Below are 26,473 nucleotides of genomic sequence, written 5' to 3' on the forward strand. Positions count from 1 at the left end.
TGATTAAAATTAATTTAAAATACACTAGTCACATAAATTAAGGGATATTAAAATAATTTTAAATTGTTATGTGATTTTTAACAGATTGTGACGCGAAGGGACAAGGTCATACAACAAAAACAAAAAAGATAAATTGTAGCTTCAATTGTCCAGTTTTCTGATCTGCTCTTGAAATTTTTTTATTATACACGGTACCGGAGTAATCAAAAATCAATTATAATTATCGAAAAAAATTTATTGAAACTTGTCGGACGTTTTTAAGACAAGCAAAAATTTGGAAAATTTTTTTTCCATGGTTTTTTAGGATTGCTCTGGGACCATGTATAATAAAAAAAATTCAAGACCAGATCCCCGTGTCTAAAAATCCGTTCCAAAAAGATTCCAAAAAAGTTTGACATGTAAAACTTCTAAACTTGTGACAGATCAGCACTTTGAGTGGAACTTTTGTAATTTTGATAGTGAAAAAAAAAAAGTTTACGTAGGATACAGCGAAATTTGAGTAAAAAAAGAACGTTTTTAAAAGACATTTCTCAAAACGTATTTTTACTACATTTTTCCCTCATTTCAAAAAAAGTTTCCATTACCAATAGCCTCATAAAATAAAAAAAAAGTTCCAAATTAAAGGTTTTTGAACTTTTCGGAACCAAGATAAAATTTAGTGAATTTCCGTTTTGAAAAATATGTTTTAAAAATTTTTCTTTTTGACTTAAATTTCGCGAATATTAAATCATAAACTTTTTTTCATTATCAAAATTACAAAAAAAGTTCTAATCTGTCTCAAGTGTAAAAAATCCACGTATTGAACTTTTTTGAAACGAATTTTTTTCGTATACGGGTCAGAAAACTAGACACTTCAAAACTGCAATTTGCTTTGTTTGTTTTTCGTGTATGACTATTTTCCATTGACTTACATCCTGTTAAAAATCACTTGTAAATTTTGAATTTTTTTAATACCCCTCAATTTTATGATACCGAAGTTAGTCGACGTCTAATAATTTTTGAATTTTTTTTTTTAAACGATAAATTATTAAAATAGAATATTTAAAAAAAATTTCACTTATCGTTTTAGTAATTTTCTACATGTGCATGTCTACATTTATTTTTTTTTAATTGATGTATTGAAAACATTTCAAAAATTGGTAATTGTCCATTAACTTCAAGATTATTTAATTTTGTTGACTAGTGTTTTGTTAAAAATTTAAAGTTTTGACTGCAGCAATTGAATTCCCAGTTACTTTTTTAAATTCCTTGACATTTTGCAGTTGCATTAAATCCCTGACAATTACAGACATTCCCAGCAAGTGGCCACCCTGTTTCAGCAAAAGAAAATCCTGTAATCTTAAGATAACTAGACTTATAAGTTTAAATTATAGGTAAATTAAAATGTATTTAATAAATATAAATATAAAATTTTAAATCGATTATACTTTATTTGAATATTCATTAAGTTCCAAAAGTAATAAAATCAAGAATTGAATGCAGATATTATTTATTAATTGTACCAGTAGGTTACAATACATCTACTCAAGAGACTGCAATACAAAATAAAACGTGAATAAAGTAAATAAACCTGGAATGAATAATAAATTTATAATTAAGAAAAAAGTGTATTCTAGAAGGACTATTTCATCTACTGGTAAACTAATTAGATGACAATTAAAAACCACCACGAAGACGCAAGACCAAGTGAAGGGTTGATTCCTTCTGGATGTTATAGTCGGAGAGGGTGCGACCATCTTCGAGCTGCTTACCAGCGAAGATCAAACGCTGCTGGTCAGGTGGAATTCCCTCTTTGTCCTGAATTTTGGCTTTAACGTTTTCGATGGTGTCAGACGCTTCAACTTCGAGGGTGATGGTTTTTCCAGTCAATGTTTTGACAAAAATCTGCATACCACCACGTAGACGCAAGACCAAATGAAGTGTTGACTCTTTTTGGATGTTGTAATCTGAAAGAGTTCTTCCATCCTCGAGTTGTTTACCAGCGAAGATGAGACGTTGTTGATCTGGTGGAATACCTTCTTTATCTTGAATTTTGGCCTTGACGTTCTCAATGGTATCAGAAGCTTCGACCTCCAAGGTGATCGTTTTACCGGTAAGAGTCTTCACGAAGATTTGCATACCACCACGAAGACGTAACACCAAGTGAAGGGTAGATTCTTTCTGAATGTTATAGTCAGAAAGAGTTCTTCCGTCTTCAAGCTGTTTACCAGCAAAAATAAGACGTTGTTGGTCTGGTGGAATACCCTCCTTATCTTGAATCTTGGCTTTTACATTTTCAATGGTATCAGAGGCTTCGACTTCCAGGGTGATCGTTTTACCCGTAAGAGTTTTAACGAAGATCTGCATACCTCCACGGAGACGCAATACTAAATGGAGTGTTGACTCTTTCTGAATGTTGTAATCTGAAAGAGTTCTTCCATCCTCGAGTTGTTTACCAGCGAAGATGAGACGTTGTTGATCTGGTGGAATACCTTCTTTATCTTGAATTTTGGCCTTGACGTTCTCGATGGTATCAGAAGCTTCGACCTCCAAGGTGATTGTTTTACCGGTAAGAGTTTTAACGAAGATTTGCATACCACCACGAAGACGTAACACCAAGTGAAGGGTAGATTCTTTCTGGATGTTATAGTCGGAGAGGGTGCGACCATCTTCGAGCTGCTTACCAGCGAAGATCAAACGCTGCTGGTCAGGTGGAATTCCCTCTTTGTCCTGAATTTTGGCTTTAACGTTTTCGATGGTGTCAGATGCTTCAACTTCGAGGGTGATGGTTTTTCCAGTCAATGTCTTGACAAAGATCTGCATACCACCACGAAGACGCAACACCAAGTGAAGTGTTGATTCTTTCTGGATGTTGTAGTCGGAAAGAGTTCTTCCGTCCTCAAGTTGTTTACCAGCAAAGATGAGACGCTGCTGATCTGGTGGAATTCCTTCTTTGTCCTGGATTTTAGCCTTCACGTTTTCAATGGTATCGGATGCTTCAACCTCGAGAGTGATAGTTTTACCAGTGAGGGTTTTTACGAAAATCTGCATACCTCCACGAAGACGCAAGACCAAATGAAGTGTTGACTCTTTTTGGATGTTATAATCAGAAAGGGTACGTCCATCTTCAAGTTGTTTACCAGCGAAGATGAGACGTTGTTGGTCTGGTGGGATACCTTCCTTGTCTTGAATCTTAGCTTTTACATTTTCGATAGTGTCAGAAGCCTCGACTTCCAATGTGATCGTTTTTCCCGTAAGTGTTTTGACAAAAATTTGCATACCACCTCGAAGTCGCAGCACTAAGTGAAGAGTTGACTCTTTCTGGATATTGTAATCAGACAGGGTACGTCCATCTTCAAGTTGTTTACCAGCGAAAATAAGACGCTGCTGATCTGGAGGAATTCCCTCTTTGTCCTGAATTTTAGCCTTGACGTTTTCGATCGTATCAGAAGCTTCAACTTCCAAGGTGATAGTTTTTCCTGTCAAAGTTTTAACAAAAATCTGCATACCACCACGAAGACGTAACACCAAGTGGAGGGTAGATTCCTTCTGGATGTTGTAGTCGGAGAGGGTGCGACCATCTTCGAGTTGTTTACCAGCGAAGATTAAACGCTGCTGATCTGGAGGAATTCCCTCTTTATCCTGAATCTTGGCTTTGACGTTTTCGATCGTATCAGAAGCTTCAACTTCCAAGGTGATGGTTTTTCCTGTCAAAGTTTTAACAAAAATCTGCATACCACCACGAAGACGTAACACCAAGTGGAGGGTAGATTCCTTCTGGATGTTGTAGTCGGAGAGGGTGCGACCATCTTCGAGTTGTTTACCAGCGAAGATTAAACGCTGCTGATCTGGAGGAATTCCCTCTTTGTCCTGAATCTTGGCTTTGACATTTTCGATGGTGTCAGAAGCTTCAACCTCCAAGGTTATTGTTTTTCCCGTAAGAGTTTTCACAAAGATCTGCATTTTTAATCTGTAAAATAAATAAATTATTAGTACTAGTCAACTTTTAATTCAGTTCTTGATTTTTTCAGCTATTGACTTTTAAATTAATGGATTTGATTTAAATAGAAATAAACTAAAAGAATTACATTTGCTGAAAAAAATCTGAAAAAATGCGATCGTGAAATTCTTAGACAGTTAAAAATTTTCAGATGGTTTTTTTTTTAAGAAATAAATGAAAAAAACAAATAACCTAAAATACGATGTTACTGAAGTTAGCAGACGTTTAATAAATTTTTGATTTTTTTTAAAAACGATAAATTATAAAAAAAAATATTTTAAAAAATTGCATTTGTAGTTTTTTAAATTTTCTATATGTGCATATTTTTAGTTTTTTTTTTTTTTGTCATTGATTTGCTGAAAAAAAAAAAATCCTAAAATTGTTAATTGTCTTCTAACTTCAAGATCCTGAAATTAGCAGACACTTAGTAATTTAAAATTTTTTTTTTTTTTTCAACAAATCAATTACAAAAAACCAAAAACTAAAAGTATGCACATATAGAAAATTTAAAAAACTACAAATGCAATTTTTTAAAATATTTTTTTTTATAATTTATCGTTTTTAAAAAAAATCAAAAAATTATTAGACGTCGACTAACAACAGTATCATAAAAAAATCCCACGTGTCTATTACCATCAGTGTAATTATTAAGTTAATTGATAGTATTCCCAACCAATAAGAATAATTAAAAATATGACTCAGCTGACACGTAATGGTGTCAGTATTTTTTTTCATTTTAATTCAAAGTCGTAAATTAGTAATAATTTTTTTTTTTTCATTTAGAAAATAGAAAATAATTTAAAATTCAATTAATTATTTATATATATTTATTTGTATATCGATTATTAAATTTATTTGAATTTAAATTAAAAATAAAACATGACAAAGCAATTTTCCACGTAATGGCGTCAGTCATTTTCATCATATTTAATACTTACATAAATAGGTAATAAATTTTTGAAATAATTCAACCAGAAAAATTTAAACGCGAAATAAAATTTTAATAAAACTAAAAATAATAAAATATAGTAATAAAATTTATTATCAAAAAATGAAATTTAGTTGCGCATTAATTAAGACTGTAATTTTCTAGATATTGATTGACCTGAATAAGATGACGCTGCGTAAAATGGACGCCCGAGAACAAAGGGCGTACGAGAACTTTCGAAATAAAAATAATTTAACGGGGAAAAAGTAGATTTTGTTTTGCGATACATTGACGGGACGAAAGAATATTGGTAAATATAATATATGATGAATGAATGATGAAAATAAATGAAAAAAATATTAAACTTACTTGTAAATTAATGACTTGATTGATGTACAATGTAGATTTGATAAATCACGTTTTTTATAATTATTAGCTTGGCAAGTATCCCACCAGAGACTAACAACGAATGACTTGAGGAGCCGAATGCAAGGATACTTATCCAGCTGGATACAAGTCAACCAACTTTATGACATTAAAATTCACTAACATAAACTACAGTTTGAGACAAATTATACCATACCCTAATAGCACAGTTTGCTTTAGCAAAAGTTTACCTACAAAAGTTTCCTTGAATTTTTCGTCAAATTTCCGTCAACTTCAGACTTTTCCATTTTTGACGACAATTTGTATGCAACTTGCTATTGAATTTGACGTAAATTTACTGCCCGAATTAGAATGCAAATTTACTTCAAAAGTTTAACAGAAAAAATTTTTCGTCAATTTTCAGGCAAATTTTTACATCAATTTATTGGTGATTGAACTTGAAAAATTGTTAAGTATTTTTTACCGTCAAATTGTAAACTATTTTATGTATGAATTTGCTTGCCTTCTGAAATGGTAAGAAAAAAAATTACTGACTTTTTTTTATCGTAAAAACCCTACTGATAGCCAAGTTGGCCAGAAACTGGCGTCAAACTAACAGCTGCAACTAGACGCCAAGTTGGCCGCAAAAGTTGGCATTTCCATAATTTGACGGCAACTTTCCGAGAAACTTGTCGACAACTTTCAGCTCGTGTAACTGTTGCCGACAACTTGACTACAAGTTGTTCAGAAACTTGGTGACAGGTTGCGGCAGTAAATTGTCGCCAAGTTTCTGAGCAACTTGTAGCCAACTTGTAGTCAACAGTTACACAAGCTGAAAGTTGTCAACAACTTGTCGTCAAGTTGGTCGCAACTCAGGTACACCAACTTTCTGATCAGAAACTCTGGCTATCAGGGTAAATTAAAGAAAAATTAACAGCAAATTTTTCTTTTCAACTTTTGTTGTCAAATTGTCGTCAAAATCGGGCAGTAGATTTTAGGTAATTTCTACATCAAATTACTGTCAATTTCAAACTAAAGTGGCTATTAGGGTGGCTATCAGGGTAAATAATCGATGTTTTTTACCACAAAATTAATTCTCGGGTAGATCGGAATCGATTTTACCATCTCTATGGCAGAGTTGTAAACGTGTCATTAAAATGAATAAAGTTTTTTAAATTTTTTTTATCATTTTTTATTTTAATTATTAACATGAATTTTTCCTAATAGCCACTTTAGCTTGAAATTGACAGTAATTCGATGTTGAAATTACCTGAAATCTGCTGCCAGAATTTGCCGACAATTTCACAGCAAAAGTTGAAAAGAAAAATTTACGGTTAATTTTTACTTAGTTTAGAAATAACCCTGATAGCCAGAGTTTCTGATGAGAAAGTTGGTGTATATGAGTTGCGATTAACTGGACGACAAGTTGTCGACAAGTTTCTCAGAAAGTTGCCGTCAACTTATGGAAATGCTAACTTTTGCGGCCAACTTGGCTATCAGAGAACTTTTTACAAAAAAAAAAAATTCGGTTACGTTTATTCTTACCATTTCAAAAGGTAAGCAAATTTATACATAAAAATGTCTACATATTGAGGGTGAAAAAATACTTAACAATTTTTTTCGTCAAATTAACAATAAATTGATATAAAATTTGCCTGAGAATTGACAACAACTTTTTTCTAGTCAACTTTTGAAGTGAATTTGCATTCTAATTCGGGTAGTAACTTTACGTCAAATTGAATAGCAAGTTGCATACAAATTGTCGTAAAAAAACGGAAAAGTCCGAAGTTGACGGAAATTTGACATAAAATTCAAGGAAACTTTTGCAAAGTAAACTTTTGCTATAGCAAACTGTGCTATTAGGATTGATTATAAAAAATATTTTTTAAATAAATCTAGATGTCATGGCAATGTTATGTCCTCAGTGGCCTCAGGTGCCTCCACCTGTTAATTAATTAGTGAACTTGAGATCCAGAAATAGGCGCGCATTTAAATTTCATTTGAAATTATATATCAATATCTTACAACACTTATTGCGTCCTATCAATATTTAGTCAATAATTTAAATAATAAATCGTCGTGGCACATACTTATTAAATTATATATTTTTATTATAAGAAACTTTAAATAAGTAGATAAATAAATCTTTATTTTGTATTCAGAGAAATATAAATACGGTTTGAGTGGTTTTGGAACGTTTCCTGTTACCCGATACTTAAAACCTAAACAAAACACACGCATAAAAATCATGAATAGGCCCTTGTTCTATAGTTAACAGTAAATATGGTTATAAACAAATGCATACTCTATAAACAAATAAGAAAAAGATATATTTGATAAATAAATGTTACTTATAAATGAAAACCATATCACAAGAACTCAACTATTATTGTTAATATATATATATATATATATATATATATATATATATATATATATATATATATATATATATATATATATATATATATATATATATATATTAAATAAAGAGTGACTCGTATAATAAATAAATTAATAGAAATATAGAAATATAGCATTAGAATAATTATAATGGTGTTTCATGATAAATAATAATGTCAATCGTATTAAATAATTAAATATAGAATAATTAACTAAAAGATTGTATTTAAGTTTAAGTACAGGAAAATGGAACATAAATAATATAAGTAATAAGTAAAATCATAGAACGGATAAATAAAGAACGTAGATGTGTAAACTCATATTTCGTACGTGTATTAGTAGGAAGTATAAATGTATAAGTATATAATTAGAAAGAACGTTGATATGTATAAGTACATATGTTGCATAAGTATGTGTATGAGTATGAGAATGGTGGGAGAAGTCGAAGAGTGGAGAGTCAGAGATCTTTCTGCCGTCTGATGTAACTTCACTTCTCCCCGCGAACTATTGACAAGCACAACTGTTATTACTGATCAAATCTTATCTACACTTTATAATATAACTCAGTCTTCAGATAAAAGTTATTTTATCAATTACATCCATCCTTATCCATAATTCCATTATTTCATTAAATAATAATCATAATCATCATCATCATCATAGTCAACAATAAATTTATCACTGTTTTCAAATTCAAAATTGGTCCCGCGTGACAACGAACTGCCCACTGTCCAGGAGGTGGCGTCTGCTCCGATCCTAGTAACCTCCCAGGACATAACAGCAATCAGCCTAGTAAATTAAATTATTTAGATGATAAATTCAAAATATCCCTAAAAGTAATAAGTTACCAGACAGCATCAAATCAGTGGCCCAAAATGGCTACTGGATGGTATTGACTTGTTAAAAGTAGTGTTCAAGTTCCAAAAAAAGTCTTTTTATAAAAAAAAACTAAAAATAGACAAAAAATAAATCAGCAGTCAATCTTATAATCAAGTTATAAAATTATTTATTGTCTATTAGTGTTGTTGGAAAGAAAGTAACGCAAGAAAGAGTTCAGGTAAAGGAGTTTGTTTTTCAATCAACAAGGCCACAAAATAACGTTTCAGCATTTGCATTATAGCTTACACACTATTCTTTGGTCCAACTGTAATTTTTATTCACAACGAGCCATGTTTCGGTGATAATTAATAAAAATTGAATGGATAAAGACCAGAATTGTTTATTTTTTTACTTTTTTGAATTAACAGGTAAGTTTGACAAATACATAACCTAGTTTAACTTATTATTCATTTACTATTACCAATATATGATATTTTAATTTTAATTTTTATATTTCACATTTTAGATTTCGAATATTAATTTTTAAAAAATAATAAATTGGAGTCAAAAATTAATTTGCCTCAATTTACTACCCAGGTGGCAAGATATTACAATTACTTTGTAATCTATTGTAACGTATTGCAATTCATATTATATGAATTCGTCGATTATAATAACATTTATAGTGACATTATAATAATTATAATAAAACATTATAAAAGACAGAAAAAAAATAAAAATGATGCAATATATATTGTTGTGATAGTAGAGATCAGAGAGGATGATTGAGGATAACTCGAGATTATTTTCTGTGCTACCGATAACTAAAAATAATGATCAGCAAATTCAGCAGTATCCATCAGAATGTCTTTTATCCTTTTACACGAAAAGCAACAATTGATAGGACACTAGAAGGGTTTGATGCTGGATTTTTAAATCTGGGTTTTAGATGTTGTGAGCCTGGTAATTATCGTAGATCAGTCCTTAATTATCCTCTAGGTGATTGCTATGTCTAACAAAAATTAAAGACACGCCAAAGTTTAAAAATGATTTTTAATAGATTATTTATGTGTGAAGTCATCAATGGAAACGAAAATAATTAACATTTTCTTATCATTGGTTAATACGATTTATATGACTTGTGATCGTCTTTATTTATTTATTTAACTTACAGTTTAATATCTTGTAATTATATATTGTATCCATTTATTTTTTTCTGTTTTATAAAGCTCTACAATAACTTACATCGAAAAAGTATAAAATTTATCTTCCAAGGTCACAGTTATACATTTTATATGTAAACGTTTTATAATGACTCATAAATTTATATGTATTATAAATCTACTGTACGGAAACGCTAAAAATAATACATTGCCTGTTAAAAATTATCAGTTCAAAATCAACACAATTTTTACATTAATGCTATGAGAAAAAATTAATAATTGGATCTAAGATTTATTATTTATATATTTAATGTTTTGTAAAAATAATCACCGTATTTATTTTTATAATTCTTGTTATTTTAATTTTAAAAATAATATTTAATTATTATAACCAAATACGTTTTGTAATTTATGAACCATTTAAATGCTTCGGTAATTAATCTTATCAAGTAAAAATTTATCGTCTGAGATAATAAAGTACAAAGTAATATTTTCTACCTGGGTAAAAAAGGCACCATCAGTTTAATAAAACAATTTAACATGTCTTATTTTCGCTTTAATCAATGCTAAAAAATTAAATTAAATGTTAAAACGTTACAGATAAGCGAAGTTGGGCAACTTGTTTACATACGGAAAGTAAACCAAAGTACTTGTGAAAAAACAAGCGGTGGTAATCCAGAAGACTAGCGGTAGATAGAAGTATCAGTAGCTAAAATCCGGTGAGTTCCAACACAAAATATATCTCTGAAAAAAGCGGACTCAAAGCCAATTAACAATGTCTGTACAAAGTGTTGCTCTGGCATCTCTCACGGCCACCTATACCGACTCGGAGGGCGAGGACGGGGTGGACGACGAGCTTCAGGAGACTAACTCCACTCCCCAGGGTGCCGCCCCTTACAATAATGCCCAAGTCGGTCAGCCCCAGCAGGCTCACACCAGTCCCAAATCTGGGAGATCAGCCTCCAATAGCCCGAACGTTGCTTCCGGCGTTGGGAAAAAGTCTATTAGTAATTTACCCAATAGTGCACCGCCCTCCACCTTAGTTACCAATGATAATGTATCAGTATATCATCAGGTCCATCGTTTGGTTTCATATTTTGATGATACAGTTGTCTCGGATGACGAGGGGGTGTTGAACACTACAACCGAGGGTGAGCCACCAAATGAAAATGGCGTAACACCTTCTGTTAAAAGTGCTGATAAATCACCCTCACGTCATTACGGAGAATTAGTTTCAGATAGTGGTGATGACGATCCTGCTGATCCAGATGGTATTGTTATTCCACCAGAACCAGTCGGTCAGTATCCGCCAGATTTGCAGGAAAAAATAACGGTACTTTTCAGGAAAATGGAGTCTAAAGGAGGAGTTGACATGAATCAAGCAATACAACAGCGTAAAGATTTTCGAAATCCTTCGATTTATGAAAAACTTATTCAATTTTGTAGTATCAATGAATTGGGTACCAATTATCCGCCAGAACGTTTTGATCCATTTAAATGGGGAAAAGATTCTTACTATGAGGAATTGGCTAAAGTACAAAAAGCCGAAATGGACAAATTAGAGAAAGCGAGAAAAGAAAAAACTAAAATTGAAATCGTATCGGGTACCGCAAAACGACCGAGCATTTCTGCACCGACTGTTGAAGAGGATGCCAAAAAAAGAAAAAGCAAATGGGATCAAGTTGCTACGGGTGCTGTTAACCCGGCACCCTCCGTTAAACCCACAGTCTTACTATCACAACCTACTTTAACAATTAACGCGGCTTCTGCAACAAAAGCTACTGTAATATCTGCTTTTGGTTCCTTACCAAAGAAAAGACTGTAACATATATTATTTTGAAAAAATCAAACAAACAAACAATCTCTTGTACATACTTGTATTTTTTATGATGCCATTTTTTTAATTACAGTGAATACTTTAATATACTGATGCTATTTTATTTAAAATTAAAACGACTGATGGGTATTCATTAGGCTGATTAAAAAAAATCGACTATTATTTTTTTTCAAGGACACACTCAAAAGTTTCAGTAGTATAAAAGAAGACGCCTGTCAAGATTTGAGCCCTTAATATTAATATTAAGTACTCCCTGATTTCGATTTTCTATTTCTCGTTTAAATACCATGGGGAAAAAAATTTTAAGTTTGGAATTTTATACCTCGGCAATAGCTCACTGTACAGCACAGCTCAAGGTATATTTTTTTAAGGAATTAAACGCTCTACAAAAAAGGTCTCTTATGATTATTGATAAATCCATCTGTTCAAAAGTTATTGGAGCTTAAAGTCAAATTTATAGTAAATTTCGAGATCTTTTTTACTTTTCCAGCGAAACTATCAGACTTATCACAAAATGTCATGAGATTTTTTTGTAGACAATTTTATTTCCTACAAATTATCTTTGATATTTTTTCAAATTCTGCATAACATTCTAGTTGTTTCCATTTTGATGTCGAGCTTTTAACTAGAAAGTCATGCAGAATTTGAAAAACTTATATTCAAGATAATTTGTAGGGAATAAAATTGTCTACAAAAAAGATTCTATGACATTTTGTTATTATTCTGATAGTTTCGCTGGAAAAGTAAAAAGATCTCGAAATTTACTATAAATTTGACTTCAAGCTCCAATAACTTTTGAACAGATGGATTTATCAATAATCATAAGAGACCTTTTTTGTAGCGCGTTCAATTCCTTAAAAAAACATACCTTGAGCTGTTCTTTACAGTGAGCTATTGCCGAGGTATAAAATTCCAAACTTAATTTTTTTTTCTCATGTTATTTAAACGGGAAATAAGAAATCGCAATCAGGGGGTACTTAATATTAATATTAAGGGCTCAAATTTTAATAGTCGTCTTCTTTTATCCTATTGAAACTCTTAAGTGTGTCCTTGAAAAAAAAAACGTGGATTTTTTCAAACGGTCTGGTATTCATACTGATAATTCAACTCTATCTATTTTTGCTCATAGTGTTTTTTTTTTTTATAATTTCATCTGCACATCTGTGGATTGATGCAAGAATTATAAAAATAACCCATTACTTCTGTAAAAAAAAATCGTTCGAAAAATATTTATTACAGTAAATTTCAAAATTTTAGATAATTCCAAATTTTTTTAAAAAGTTAAACTTTCGCGTAAACTAATTGATAGCTCATTCACAAAAAATTTATCATAGACAATAATAAAAAATTAAAAAAAAAAAAAAATAGCTCGAAAGCTAAACATTGAAAATAAATATTTATAAATATTTCCTTGACAAAACTGACAGAGATTATTTTTATTCATCAATCTAAATATGTGTAGAAAATAAAAATAAAAGTACTTTTTTTTATTACAAAAAATGTTTAATTTAATTAAGTAATCAGTTAATTAACTAAAAATTTTGTTGATCTATACAAATTCACAGAGAAAAATTTCTCGGCACAAAAAAATGTTACTTGCTCCAAGAAATTTCTTGCATTACGAAACGAAAACGAAAATTTTCTTAAATCGTGAAAAAATTTTCTTGAGCCGAGAAATCCTTTTTTTCTGTGTATGGTGGAAATAATTTATATTAATTACTGGCCAAGTATAAACTATTTAATAGTATCAATAAAGCGCGCTTGCTTAGTTAATTAATTGTTGAATTGAGATACTTAAAATTCAGCGATTTTAATTTATTAAATTGAATAGCTAAGTTTAAATGCCTGCGTACGATTGATTGATTGATTTTCATTACTATTATTATCATTATTATTATAATTATAGTTATTATATTTATTTATAATTATTGGTATGCGCTTAAATATTTTGTCAGCGATAATTAATTATTCACTTAATTAACTTGATATTAGTTTATATAGAAGTTATATATCTACGCATTTGTGCATTATTATATTAATCGATACATTCCATCGCAAAGTAGAAATAAATGTTTTAAATAATTAAACAATTTGATTATAATCATTTATGTGAATAAAAATTGTTTGGATCAATAATTAATTATTTGAAGTCGTAAAAAAAAAATTTGAATCAGTAATTATGCAAAAATATTAAAAACTTTTTTTTTGTCTTGTAATGAATAACTTTTTTTTTTATTTCATAATTAATAATTACTTTTAAATATCTGAATTATAATTGTCTGACAAAATATATTCATTTATGACTCGAATATTTTTTTTTCTCACAACTAACGAATGTACCATTAAATATATAGATAATTAACTAAAAAAAATAGATTAATTGTAGTAATGTATAAAAATAAATTATTTTTCATTAATTAAATGCAATAGATCGTTAATCTCTTATTATAATAAATTTAAGAATGTATTTTAAAATTATATAATTATCTTTTACAACTTCATTTTTCAGGACTTTTTATAAAATTCACTTGTGCAATTACATAAAAAAAACCTTGTATTTAGAAAAAAAAAAATGTTTCGTATTTAAGTGTTTCGGGAGAATGGATTTAGAAAAATTGCCAAATATAAATAAATAAATAAATAGTTTAAACTAATATTATAATATAAGTATATATTTTTGCAAGCATAATAAATCTTATGGATGATCGATGTTGAACAAAAGTAATCGATAATAAATTGAAACATATTAGTAAATTTATTTATTAATTTGAATTATTATACAATACTGCCGCTGTTTCACAATATTTAATTATCTTAATTTTACTTTCTTTGTCATCTGCTAATTTTGATTATTATTTACTGATCGAATCATGTGATGAATTTGAAGACAAAAAATAAAATTACATCTGTTTGTAATTATTGACAGATTGTTCATTATTTTAAATTGGATTAATTACATGTGTCTATTTAATTAAATATTTTTAAAAAATAAATATTGTAACTTACAAAAATAGCCTGGGTGTCAAAATTTTTCAAAGTTCATAATAATTGATTGAAAAATTAAAATCTATTTTTTTTTACACATATTTTACTAATATTTATTAATAAGACAAAAGTAGATAGTAGCAGCCTGATTTTAGTATTGATTAAAATAGATAGTGGTTAATAATATATCATAAAAATTATTATAAAAATAAATCAATAGTTCATGATTGAATTTATAAATTGGAAAAAACAATTTGAATAAAAGTTTTTTTTTAATAAAATATTTCATTGATTTAATAATAATAATCAGTACTATGTAAAAAAAAATATTTTAAATACTTTAAATAATTGCTCAAAGTAACAATAATTATAATTATTATTATTATTACTGGGTGGCCACAAAGAAATGATTTCAAAATTCCATGATATTTCCCGGTTTTCCACACGGAAAGAATTTTTTGATGGAAATTACTCTGCGATTTCGAGTAATCCTGGGCCATTTCTAAAAATTAGTATTTTAACTTTTAACCTTCCGTTACTCGGACTATGAGCGTGACGCCGCCTTTTTGACTAAAATTGCAATAAAAATTACCGTATGGGTATTTGTGACTTTATACTTAACCAATTCTCTTTTTGAAATATATATTTTTGTTAAATATGATTATAATTGATAAATATATATTTTAAATATAAAAAAAGTATATTTATGTATTATAAGAATGTGATAAAGCGGCACAGTGCTCATTATGCGAGTTAAATCGTCGATTCAATTTTTGTCACCACGTTGCCAAACTTACTGTTGTTACTGTAAGAAATAATTCATTATAGCATTATAATTTTTTTTTGGCTGAAATTGTTACGTTTTTAAGTCAAGAAAAAATGTCTTGAGCTGAAACGAAAAAATTTTTGAACCATGAAAAATAATGTTTTAAACCAAGAACAAACTTTCTTGGCCCAAGAAAGTTTGTTCTTGGTTTAAAGCATTATTTTTCTCGGGCCAAGAAAGTTAGTTCTTAACTCCAGAAATTTTTTTCTTGTCTAAAGACTGTTACCTTATCGAGTCAAAAAACAATGTCTTGAGCTAAAAAAAGAAAGTTTTTGTACTAAGAAAAAAAATTTTTAAAACAAGAAGAAACTTTCTTGGGCCAAAAAATTTTTTTTTGTCGCAAACAAAAAAAAACTTTTCAGCCAAGAAATTAATTTCTTTAATTAAGCAAATAAATTTATCGAGCTAAAAAATTTTATTTTATTTTTTTCATTTTTTTATTGAACAATTTTTTTTTTTGTTTAAATATTACAAACAATGCTGTGAAACAAATAAATACTGTATCAGAAGCATTTATGAAGAATAGGCAAGTTTCGCAATAAGTTAAATATTTAAAACAAATCGAGAAAAAACAATTACCGTTTAACAAAGGAATCGAACCCAGATCGATTCGGCGTCACGCGAGAGCTTTACCAACTAAACCCATCTCAGCCTTTGCTAGGCTACGTTTACTTTGCCCACATATACTGAGCCACATTGGCTTATGGTCAGTCACATTTTTAAATCGTTCATAATTGAATTTCGACATGAAAATAAAAAAGTTTAAAATAAAAAAACAAATTTAATTACAAAAAAAACTGAGAAATTATTCAATATTTTTTAATTACATTAAATAATTTATTTATTATAATAATACAATTAATTTAGTTATTTAAAATAAAGAGGTGGGCTCAAAATCCATTTGCTGCGCTAGTGTGAGAAAGAGAGAGAGTGGGGAGCAGGGGTGGGTAGTTACGCGTAACGGACAGTTTCTTACGTATTTTACGTAAACTACCCTCGCAGATTTGAATCACGGTGGAAACACCGTAGAAGTGTAAACACCGTGGATCCACCGTGGTTACACGGTGGGTTTGTTCCATTTCACCACCGGGTATACACAGTGTATCCACTGTGATTACGCGGTGTATCCACCGTGATTCCACGGTGGCTTGACCACTGTGTATACACGGTGTTTCTACTGTGATTACGCGGTGTATCCACCGTGATTCCACGGTGGCTTGACCACTGTGTATACACGGTGTTTCTACTGTGATTACGCGGTGTATCCACCATGATTCCACGGTGGCTTTGTGCTATTTCACCACCGTGGTTCCACGGTGTATCCACTGCGTAATCACAGTGGAAACACCGTGTATACACAGTGGTCAAGCCACCGTGGAATCACGGTGGATACACCGCGTAATCACAGTGGTAAAATGGGACAAACCCACCGTGTTTCCACCGTGATTCAAATCTGCGAGGGTACGTATAATACCTTAATTACGGTATTATACGTCGATTTTTGTGCCAACTAGCGGATGTTACTTGAAATTGCACGATTTTTAATTTCGAACCGTTTTTCAATTGCTTCACAAGTGACGGGTCGAAGTATATAATTTTACCCAAAATGAGTTTATTTAAAAAAAAAATGTATCAATCATTCTTGGAGGAAAATGATTTTGTAATTGAAAAATTGGATAAGAAAAATATTGCTCGATGTTTAAAGTGTAATCATATGCTAAAAAATACTGCACAACTCCGATTACAGAGTCAGCGGTAAATATTTTATTAATAATTATTTATACTTTTATTTAATTAAAGAAAGTACTCATTTTACAATAATTAGTACACTTATCCAAAAAATTAAAGGAACAAAAAAATTTTATAAATTTTTTAGTGATTTTTGGAAGGCTGTATTTTCGCGAAAAATGATCGTATCGAAAAAATTAAAAAAGCAAATTGAAGCTTGAAATCTCTAGTTTAAAGATCTTCCCGCAAAATATTTTTTTGAGCGACGGTTTTTGCTTTTCCTCTTTACCTTACATTCACTAAATGACTAACGCAAAAATGAAAGAAAATCCAAAAAAAATTAATTTTTTCATTTTAGTAATGATGACACAAATTAAGGAACAAAACTTGTTCCTTTAATTGTTTTGTAAAACTTTAAGCAATCGGTCCAAACAAACGGTTCAATGGATCAATCTGAAAATTTTCAGGGTTTTTTGGGGTACATTAAGCTGTAAAATCACCTGGCAACATTATTTTTTTATCAATACTTGCAGAGTAGCGATGAGTCGACTAAAAAACCAGAAAATGGCCATTTTTTATGGGTTTTTCAAATGGATATCAAGGATGAAAAAAAATTTTTTTTTGAAAAAATCGAAAATGGAGCTTGTAGGGAATTTATTCAAGTTTATTAAACTGCCCTTTAAATTTCTGTTTGACCATTACTTGCTGAGATATCAATAATCAAACACGAAAGGATCCTTTTCCATTTGAAGGCTGATATCTCAGCAGCAAATTGTCGTACAAAGAAACAAAAAAAGCAAATTGTAGCTGAATAAATTTCAAAAAAGATGATTATATTTATACAAAAAAAAATTTTTTACGCTAAATTTTGCAAAAATGCGTCTTCTCTCTGGATTTATGTTTATCGAGTTCGTCTTACGTCAACAGGTGGCGCTACAACACTAAACGTAAAATACGTCATGTAGAAAACTCAGTAGGTACTATACCTAGTATTATACATGTATGAAACTATGTATGATACGTCAAGTATTTTACTTGCCCTTCCCTGGTGGGGAGTATTCATTCCTTAGGGTGCGAAGGCAGTGTCGCCAACACTTGAAATTTTATCCCCCTAAGAGTAAATTCATAAACCCCTAAAACCCCCTAACTGACAATTTGAAAAATGTAGATTCTTATCTAATATTAAAACGTTTAATTTTTAATTATTATTTTTATTTTAAATAATTACAAGTAGCGTAAAAAAACTTAATTATGGTTATGATTATAAGAATTACAATTATTTCTAACCATTTAATAATAATAATAATAATAATGATAATAATAATAACAATAATAATAGTAACGATAAAATATCAACGATCACGAGTAAATATAAATTTATTAAAAATCCATATTTAATAGTAATTCCTCCATTATGACAGAATCTTTTTCAGCTTCGCTATTATTTTTAAAATCATACATTTTATAATTAAATTGTTTGATCATAGCTGATGTTGGTGTAAAGTTGACACATGAACCTTGTCCCTGGGTCAAAAAATTAGATCTGTTTTAAAATAAATGATAAATTCAAATATTTTTTCTTGAATTTAAGTTGATAAATCGTATTTATTTTATATAAAAATTTAATCTGTTTTTGTTCATAGTAGTCATTATCCAGGCCAATCTCAGACTTATTTTCGTATGATATTTTATCTGTTTTAAATCGCGTTTAGACTAAAAACAGATTTTTTTTTATTATAATTCATGGTCTGTGTTCAATTGTTTTTAAGGACAAAAACAGACTTTATTTACTATAATTTTTAGTCTGTTTTCAATTGCTTTTAGATCAAAAACAGTACTTTTTACAAATATAAATGAAAATAATAATAATAATATAGCTTCATAAATTTATTTTAATTTTCTTGATATTTGGAACTACATGCTAATTGGCTTCCGTAATAAGATGTCACAAGAATTTTGATGGTTTTTAATACCAAAATATTTTCGATTTTATCCAGTAAATAAGGAAAATTTCTTGACATATTAAGAGTTATTTTATTACTTTTAATCAATACTAAGTATAAATATTCAGTCAAGACAACTAAAACATAAAGCTGTCAAACTTTCATTAACTGTCGACACTTTTAAAGAAAAGACACTAAATAAATAGTAAACAAAACAATCAATTCTGTCACTTAATATATTTTTTATAAATATTGCCCATAAATAAAAATATTACAAGTCCATGATTTAATCTAGTTTAGTCCTTGCAAATTTTCAGAACTAAAATTTTTTAAAGTTCAAGAATTAATCCAGTTTTGTCTGCCCGTAACGCAATTGTTTATTAAAACAACGGATCAAAAACAGCCTAAAATTTTTATAAAAGATCAGTAACAGATCAAATAGTCCAATTAGACAAAAATCAGATCAACCCTGTGGAAAAGGTCTTATAAAATCTCATAAAAAAAATTGGCTATGAGAAAACGATCAGTATTTGTCCGCGAAAAATCTCAAAAATTCTTATACAATTATTTTCTCATAGATGGTGCATCAAAAAAATTTTTTTCTTAAAATTCTCATATAAATTATCAGAATCTATAAGAAACAGAAGCTGTAATATTGTGATTATAAGTATTTATAAGTTTTCGAAAAATGTAAAGTTTACAATTGAGTAGATTTTGGAAATGAATAAGATTGTATGAGACGATTTCTGAAGTAATCATACAAGATTTGATACTGATTAATCAATGTGAGTACAGTAATTTTCCATATAGTAACGAAAAAAATTATGAGATTGATTAAGTTATAGTTTCTTTAGTATTGATTAAGGTTTGTATGCTAAATTATTGAATTTTTTAGCATGAATTCAAAAAGTTTTTATTATGTATACTCAAGAATATTGGTATGAATATTTACGCGGAAAATCCTTAGGAATCTATTCACGAGAAATCTATGAAATTGAGTCAGTTTATTTATTCATCAAAAATTACTCAAGTAAATATTAATATTAAATATTAAAGTCATGATGTATTATGGGATATACTACAGTAGAACCCACACAGGTACTTGTTGGTCTGTCAAATGACAAAGGAGTGCTCGAATAAAATCGTATTGAAATTTGGAATTTAACACTTCTGAAACAAATGTCTTACCAGGGACACTAAAAATCGTAGGCGCGATCTCGTGGCGAGCTCCGAACTACTCCCGCTACTGCTGCCTAGCACCGGTGACTTTTCCCTTCTCTATATCGATCTTTTCTCCCAAGAAATTTTTTCTCTTGGCTTAAGCAACATTTGTTATTTTGGTCGGAGAATACAAAAATACTTGCGTGAAAAGAATAGTACTTGTTCCGAGAAATTTTATTCTGTTTAACCAAAAAAATGCAATATTGCTACAAACAAATAATGTATCTTGCACCAAAAAAAAAAAAAAAATGGGGCAAGATACATTACTGGGTTTGTAAAAAATCACATAAAAACTTATATTTTCACTCATCTCCGAACAGTTAAAATATTTAAAGTACAAGAAATAGTGATAATATTAGTATTTTTGGTGTAAATTCTTATAAAAGAAAAAATGAAGTTAAGTAATTATTTTTGAATGAATCTGATAAAATTAATATTTTATGTGAATGGAAATTATTTATAAAATCTCATAAGTACTCCATAATATTTTATAAGTAATAGCCTTCTAACGAAAACTTACAAAAACTCATAAATCACATAGCTTTTAAATTAAAATTAAATCTTTTAAGTTTTTACAAGTTAATTCGATTATAGATTTTCTTACTAATTCTCATAAAATTTTTATGAGAAAAAGGTCTGCATTTGTCCATGTGATTCCTGATTCAGTCTCATAAAATTTCGAAAAAATACATGTTAAGTATTTTCTCATAAAATATGACAAATATTTTATGATATTCAATAAGATATTATCTCCTAGGATAACTCTTACTAAAACTTATAAATTCTGAAAATTTCGTATAAAAAAATAATCTTATTGAGATTTTGTAAGTATTATAACATCGGAATTCGCCTGATCAATTCTTATTGAAAATACATTAGAATAAACTGTAACAATCTTATAGAAGTGAAAGTACTTATTCAATCTCATAATCGTTGGCGGAATTCGAGTCATAAAATCTCATAAATTAAAAAATCTTACTCATTCTTTTAAAAATCTAGAACGAAAATCATGATAGGAAAACATCAAAAGCTTTGACTTGAAGATTCTAATAAAAATTTATATGAGAATTTTTTTAAATCTCATAGATATTTTCGAAGCTCATAGATTCTCATAAAAAATATTCAATATCTTATCAGAATTTATGAGAGCTTTTCCACAGGGTTGCACACTTACCACCTCATTGTTTTAACCTAGCTATTGGTTATATGTTTGAATCTATCCACTGACTTGTTTTGATCAGTCAGCCATCGGCTAAGATGGCGTTACATACCCTTGTAGGAAAAAAAATATTGACAACGGGGCCAGTCTTGGCACAATACTGGGCTACCGAGGCTCGACCTCCCAAGGTTGCTCCGAGATCCGACCAACGTTCAAGTGACGAGTCTTGGTTTACCAGTCTTGGGCCAAGATTCAGCCAATACTCAAGTGACAAGCCTTGGTTTGCCAGTCTTGGGACAAGGTTCAGCCAATGCTCAAGTGACAAGCCTTGGCTTGCCAGTCTTGGGACAAGGTTCAGCCATTATACAAGTGACAAGCCTTGGTTTGCTAGTCTTGGGCCAACGTTCAGCCAATGCTCAAGTGACAAGCCTTGGTTTGCCAGTCTTGGGACAAGGTTCAGCCATTATACAAGTGACAAGCCTTGGTTTACCAGTCTAAATAACAAATGGTACCTAAAAACCCCTGGCTTCTGTGAATAGCGTAACAGCCTAGTGGATAAGACGCTTGCCTAGCAGTCATGAAGGACCAGGTTCGAGACCCAGCAAATGCAAAAAAAAAATTAGTTTCATCGATCCACCTGATTTCTCTGTGTACAAATTTATTTCCATATGTTACCATCCCGCACATGTCTACTAATATTTATATTTTTTTTAATTTATTTTTAATAAGCATAAGTACTTATTTAGCAGCAGTCTTGTCACAATACTGGCTCTCGATATTGGGCCAATACTTAGATGCAATCTTGGCACAATATTGGCATTGGTTATTGGGCCAATACTAAGATGCAGTCTTGGCACAACACTGTCACTCAAGCTTGGCTGGGTGTTATCATTTCGATGCTTAGACAGACTTGGGCCAAGCTTGGATTTCAAGCTTTTCCCAGAGTTAATAAGTCTTGCGCCAAGCCTCGGCCAAGCTTGGGCCTATTGTTTCTTCCTATAAGGGTAGTGAGGTTATGGCTGGCCAATTCTATTAGGCAGTGATGAGGTATAACTAAAATCTGTTAGCTACGGGCTGGCCACCTATGAGTTTTAATTCTACTCGGGTTCTGCACCCGATTTTTGCAGTAAAATATTCTTTAATTCTTCACGTTTATAATGGCACAACTCAATATTAAAATAAAATGAAATCAAATGGATTAAAATAAGATGAAGATAATCAAAGCTGTACCGGTGCTAAACGGTTGATATTAGTTCACGACTTACAGCGATCAAGGACCAATCGCATAATCTGGGCTCACGTAATCGGATGCTATACACTAATATATCACGTTGATTATGTTTCTGAAGCTAGTAGAAAAATTATATTCCTATAGAAATAAAAGACATTTTTAAATTCATCACAAGCTGCGTTATGTTTTATAATGAAAAAATTCAACGCTATCTATTATTTTGGAAATATTTGGAGTGGAAAATTTTTTCAAGTTCATTAATTTTTCAAAAGGAATCTCTTCCAGGTCGAATCTTCATGTCAGTATATGAATTCACATTTTTGAAGAATCTTGAAGTCAAGTTAGAGGTTAAAAAGGCTACAGGTTATTGTCAGAAATTGCTCAGCAACTTTTACAGTCAAGTTGATCGCAGTTTCGGTACAGATATGACTACAACTGTCAGATAAGTTTTTGTAGATCAAGTTTTTTGGTTAACTTGCTTTCAGCTTACGGCTGTAGATGACACCAACTTGTAGTTCAGCTTGTAGTCATATTGTAGTTAAAACTGAGAACAGCAGAATCTGACGTGACCAACGTAAAACTGACCGTAAGCACGGAACAGCAAGTTTCTGAAGAGCAGAGTGTTGCTATCAAAGAAGACAAGAATTTTTTGAGTAAGATGATCGGTTCTCTTCAGAAAAAAATTTTTGGCCCAAGAAAATATTTCTTGAGTCAATATAAATTTTCTATTAGTGTATAGAATGAAAGATTAGGGGTGAATAAATTAAATAAATATAAATACTTCATAATGAATAATAATACTTTAATGACGCAATGATTGTACAAATGGATCTTTCGTAAACGTCGTTACGTAAACTGATAAACAATAACAGTAAATATAGTAAGTATAATCAATAATCGTAATTATACTGGCAATTAATACCGTATTCACTTATATTCAAGACTACAAAGTTTCAAACACAAAAACATTATTTTAAAATTTTGTTTCATTTATTAATTACTATAATACACTCTTTGGCTCATTAAATCAGCTCACGTGCCAACAAAAGAAGAAATTCTTTTTTTTTTTATTTCATATATTTTTTTAAATTCAGAAAATCTCATATTTTTTCATTTATTTTTCGTTTATTTTTACACCCATCAGCGTACCGCTTGTCTAAGTCATCGAAGAACTACATTATTTTATATTAATCCAGTTACTGTAGACGAGACAAGGGAAATATGTAAAGAATTTTTATTTTTTTGTTATTTATTTTTTTTTTCATTTTCATTTCCCTATATTTTATTCTCAAATAAATTCCCTTATCTCATAAGTCAGTTACATGAGATTATTTTGTTTATTGATTTCTTCATTGTTATTATTATTTATTTTATTTTATTTTAAATATTTATTTTTTCATTAAATTACCCGTTATTATTTTCAAATATCGTCAACGGTTTAGCGATAAAATTTTTGTTTATAATAAAATTTTGTAAAGTACATAAGTAAAATAATAATAATAATAATAATAATAATAATAATAATAATAATAACACCCTGGCGGATCAAAATTACGGTATTTTACCGTCAAGTACGGCATTTCTTGCGCAAATTTACCGAAATTTGCGGCATTTTTACTATAATCACCGGATGTTTTTATATTTTTACAATTTTGACAGTACAATACTTCTCTTTACGGTAAAATGCCGCAGGTTCGTCGCAATTTTACGGTAAATTGCTGTTCTCTCACTGCGAATTTAAGGGAAAACTACCGCATTTTTTATTATTATACCGTAAATTACGGCAAATTACGGTAATCATCGTAAATCGGATCCACCAGGGTAATAATAATTATTAATAATAGTAAACATAAAGTAATTATATAATTTGTAGCAACACGGAATGAATAGAATGATGCTTGGTACTAGGCCAACTATTGGGACGCCTCTAATCAAGAGGGTTACGATACATTTATTAACATATTACTTAAGACAAAATGATATTCATTTATTAATTTCTGCCATATTATTATTATTATTATTATTATTATTATTATTAATACTAATGTAATTAATATTATTATAATTAGAACTTTTTGGCAATGAAGTACAATCATTAAATAACGACTTTGACCCGCGTATTTTATTTACTAAGGTCAATCCCAATGTGCACGAAGATAGAGCCGGATGACAATAGATAATTAGTAAGCAGCATGATTTATTTGCTTTCATATTTACTTATTAATAATTATTATTTTGTTCATTATTAACTTTTTTAAATTACGTCTTCTAACTATCGTACAAAGGGAAGTCGGTTTAAAAATGAAATGTTTTATTTACGTTAAGAAATTTAATAAACTCTCGGTAGAAAACTTTGAATACTCGTTTCTTCATGATTTGTCATTGATTATATTCAATTTTTTTGAATTTTATTATTAATACCTTATTGTGATGAATATGCTTTCATTTATATCAGTAAAAAATAACAAAAAATAACAAAAACTATGACAACAAAAAATGAGTATCAAAGCTCGGTTTTAATTTTTTTAATTTATAAAAAACATTTTTAAAGGCAAAAACATTTTTATATTTGCTCGCATTATATATATATATATATATATATAAGGAAGCGAACACTCTCGATCCAAGGGCGCGCCTCTATAGGACTTTTACATAAAATATATTTATATATTATATATATATATATATATATATATATATATATATATATATATATATATATATATATATATATAGATTGATGTAATATAATGCAATATATTTTATAATTATTTTCATTATTTTTTAATAGCAACAAAAAATCATCCTCTGTATTTAAATATTTATATGTGCGTAATTCCGCCTATTTAATTTTTATAAATTAATAATTTATAAATATAATTATTACTCAATAAATATATTATTTAATTGTTCATTTCAATTTTTTCGCTGTCTGATCTTGTGACATCTAAATTACGTATTTTTTTTTTTTGTTGACTAATTAATAAAATTAGTTTAATTTTTCCTGTTAATTATTATTTTACTTAAATCAAGTAAACAATTTACTTAAAGAAACTTTACCTTAAACAAATAAAATATTTGAGGGCCATATACGTATTTTTTTTCTTTTTTTTCGTTATTTAAATTTAATTTTTATTTGACCGTGTAGCTTTTTTTTACATTAACGTGCAATCAATGCTCGTTCTCTTTGTTTATAATTCTATACCATATTTCATTTATAATTGAGCCCTATGTAATTATAATCTTTCTATGGTCCGGCATTAAAATCGTTATTTTAAATATTTTTATTTATTTATTATTTTTAAACATTTTGTTTTTTTTTTCAAAGTTTCGTTTCACTCTTATGATATCTATAATCAAAGTCTTTTTAGTTATTTTTTTAAAATTGGTGTTAACAGGCCTTGGCGAAACCCAGTTTCAAACCAATTTATAACGCGTGGTAATTTTTAAATTATTATATCTTTAAATATATTTTGAGAAAATAAAAAGAGTAAAAAAATTTAACGTTATTTTATTACGATAATTGATACATAGTATGTAGAAATAATTAAACTTAAATTACTCTTTTTATGTATCTCGTTAACTCAGTAATTTATAAATTGTTATTATTTATTTATTTATTTATTTATTATTAGTATTTATTTTTAACAATGACACGTGCACATTTTTCACAATGTTGTATATAACATTTTGAGATTTTTATTTATTTATTTTTAGTTGTCGTGACTAGTATGAGATTCATTCTCGTCGAGCAGTATCTAACATACACGAAAATGCTGATTATCGCGCGATTATTTTAATTAAAGCTTTTCAGTTAGTTCTTTAGATTTTTTTAAAATTATTAACATTGTTTATAATTATTGATAATATAATTTATTTAATACT

The 26,473-nt window shown here is 29.2% G+C and overlaps 2 protein-coding genes across 5 annotated transcripts; one reads left to right on the top strand and one right to left on the bottom strand.

The window, feature by feature from the left end:
• Positions 1-1,472: 1,472 nt before the first annotated feature.
• Positions 1,473-5,435, bottom strand: LOC130678305 (polyubiquitin-A). Its single transcript, XM_057485456.1, has 2 exons — positions 5,277-5,435; positions 1,473-3,949 (listed from the first exon to the last, which is right to left on the bottom strand). Exon 2 carries the CDS (start codon positions 3,940-3,942, stop codon positions 1,657-1,659), a length of 2,286 nt encoding a protein of 761 aa, XP_057341439.1. The 5' UTR covers positions 3,943-3,949; positions 5,277-5,435; the 3' UTR covers positions 1,473-1,656.
• Positions 5,436-8,527: 3,092 nt separating this feature from the next.
• LOC130667869 (SAP30-binding protein-like) lies at positions 8,528-12,643 on the top strand. Of its 4 annotated transcripts, XM_057469773.1 has the most exons (4): positions 8,529-8,733; positions 8,797-8,923; positions 9,022-9,092; positions 10,259-12,643. In XM_057469773.1, exon 4 carries the CDS (start codon positions 10,434-10,436, stop codon positions 11,481-11,483), a length of 1,050 nt encoding a protein of 349 aa, XP_057325756.1. In that variant the 5' UTR covers positions 8,529-8,733; positions 8,797-8,923; positions 9,022-9,092; positions 10,259-10,433; the 3' UTR covers positions 11,484-12,643. The 4 variants fall into 4 exon arrangements, with proteins under 4 accessions (XP_057325770.1, XP_057325756.1, XP_057325761.1 ...); XM_057469787.1 differs by lacking the exon at positions 9,022-9,092 and having other exon boundaries at positions 8,528-8,923; positions 10,259-10,809; positions 10,897-12,643; XM_057469778.1 differs by having other exon boundaries at positions 8,529-8,923.
• Positions 12,644-26,473: the final 13,830 nt, after the last annotated feature.

The sequence above is a fragment of the Microplitis mediator genome, chromosome 1 (genome assembly GCF_029852145.1).
Source record: "Microplitis mediator isolate UGA2020A chromosome 1, iyMicMedi2.1, whole genome shotgun sequence".
NCBI lineage: Eukaryota > Metazoa > Arthropoda > Insecta > Hymenoptera > Braconidae > Microplitis > Microplitis mediator.

What these genes read in the sequence shown, in the direction of transcription:
- LOC130678305 (XM_057485456.1), bottom strand. Translation starts at nt 3,942, where the DNA reads ATGCAGATCTTTGTGAAAACTCTTACGGGAAAAACAATAACCTTGGAG.
- LOC130667869 (XM_057469778.1), top strand. Translation starts at nt 10,434, where the DNA reads ATGTCTGTACAAAGTGTTGCTCTGGCATCTCTCACGGCCACCTATACC.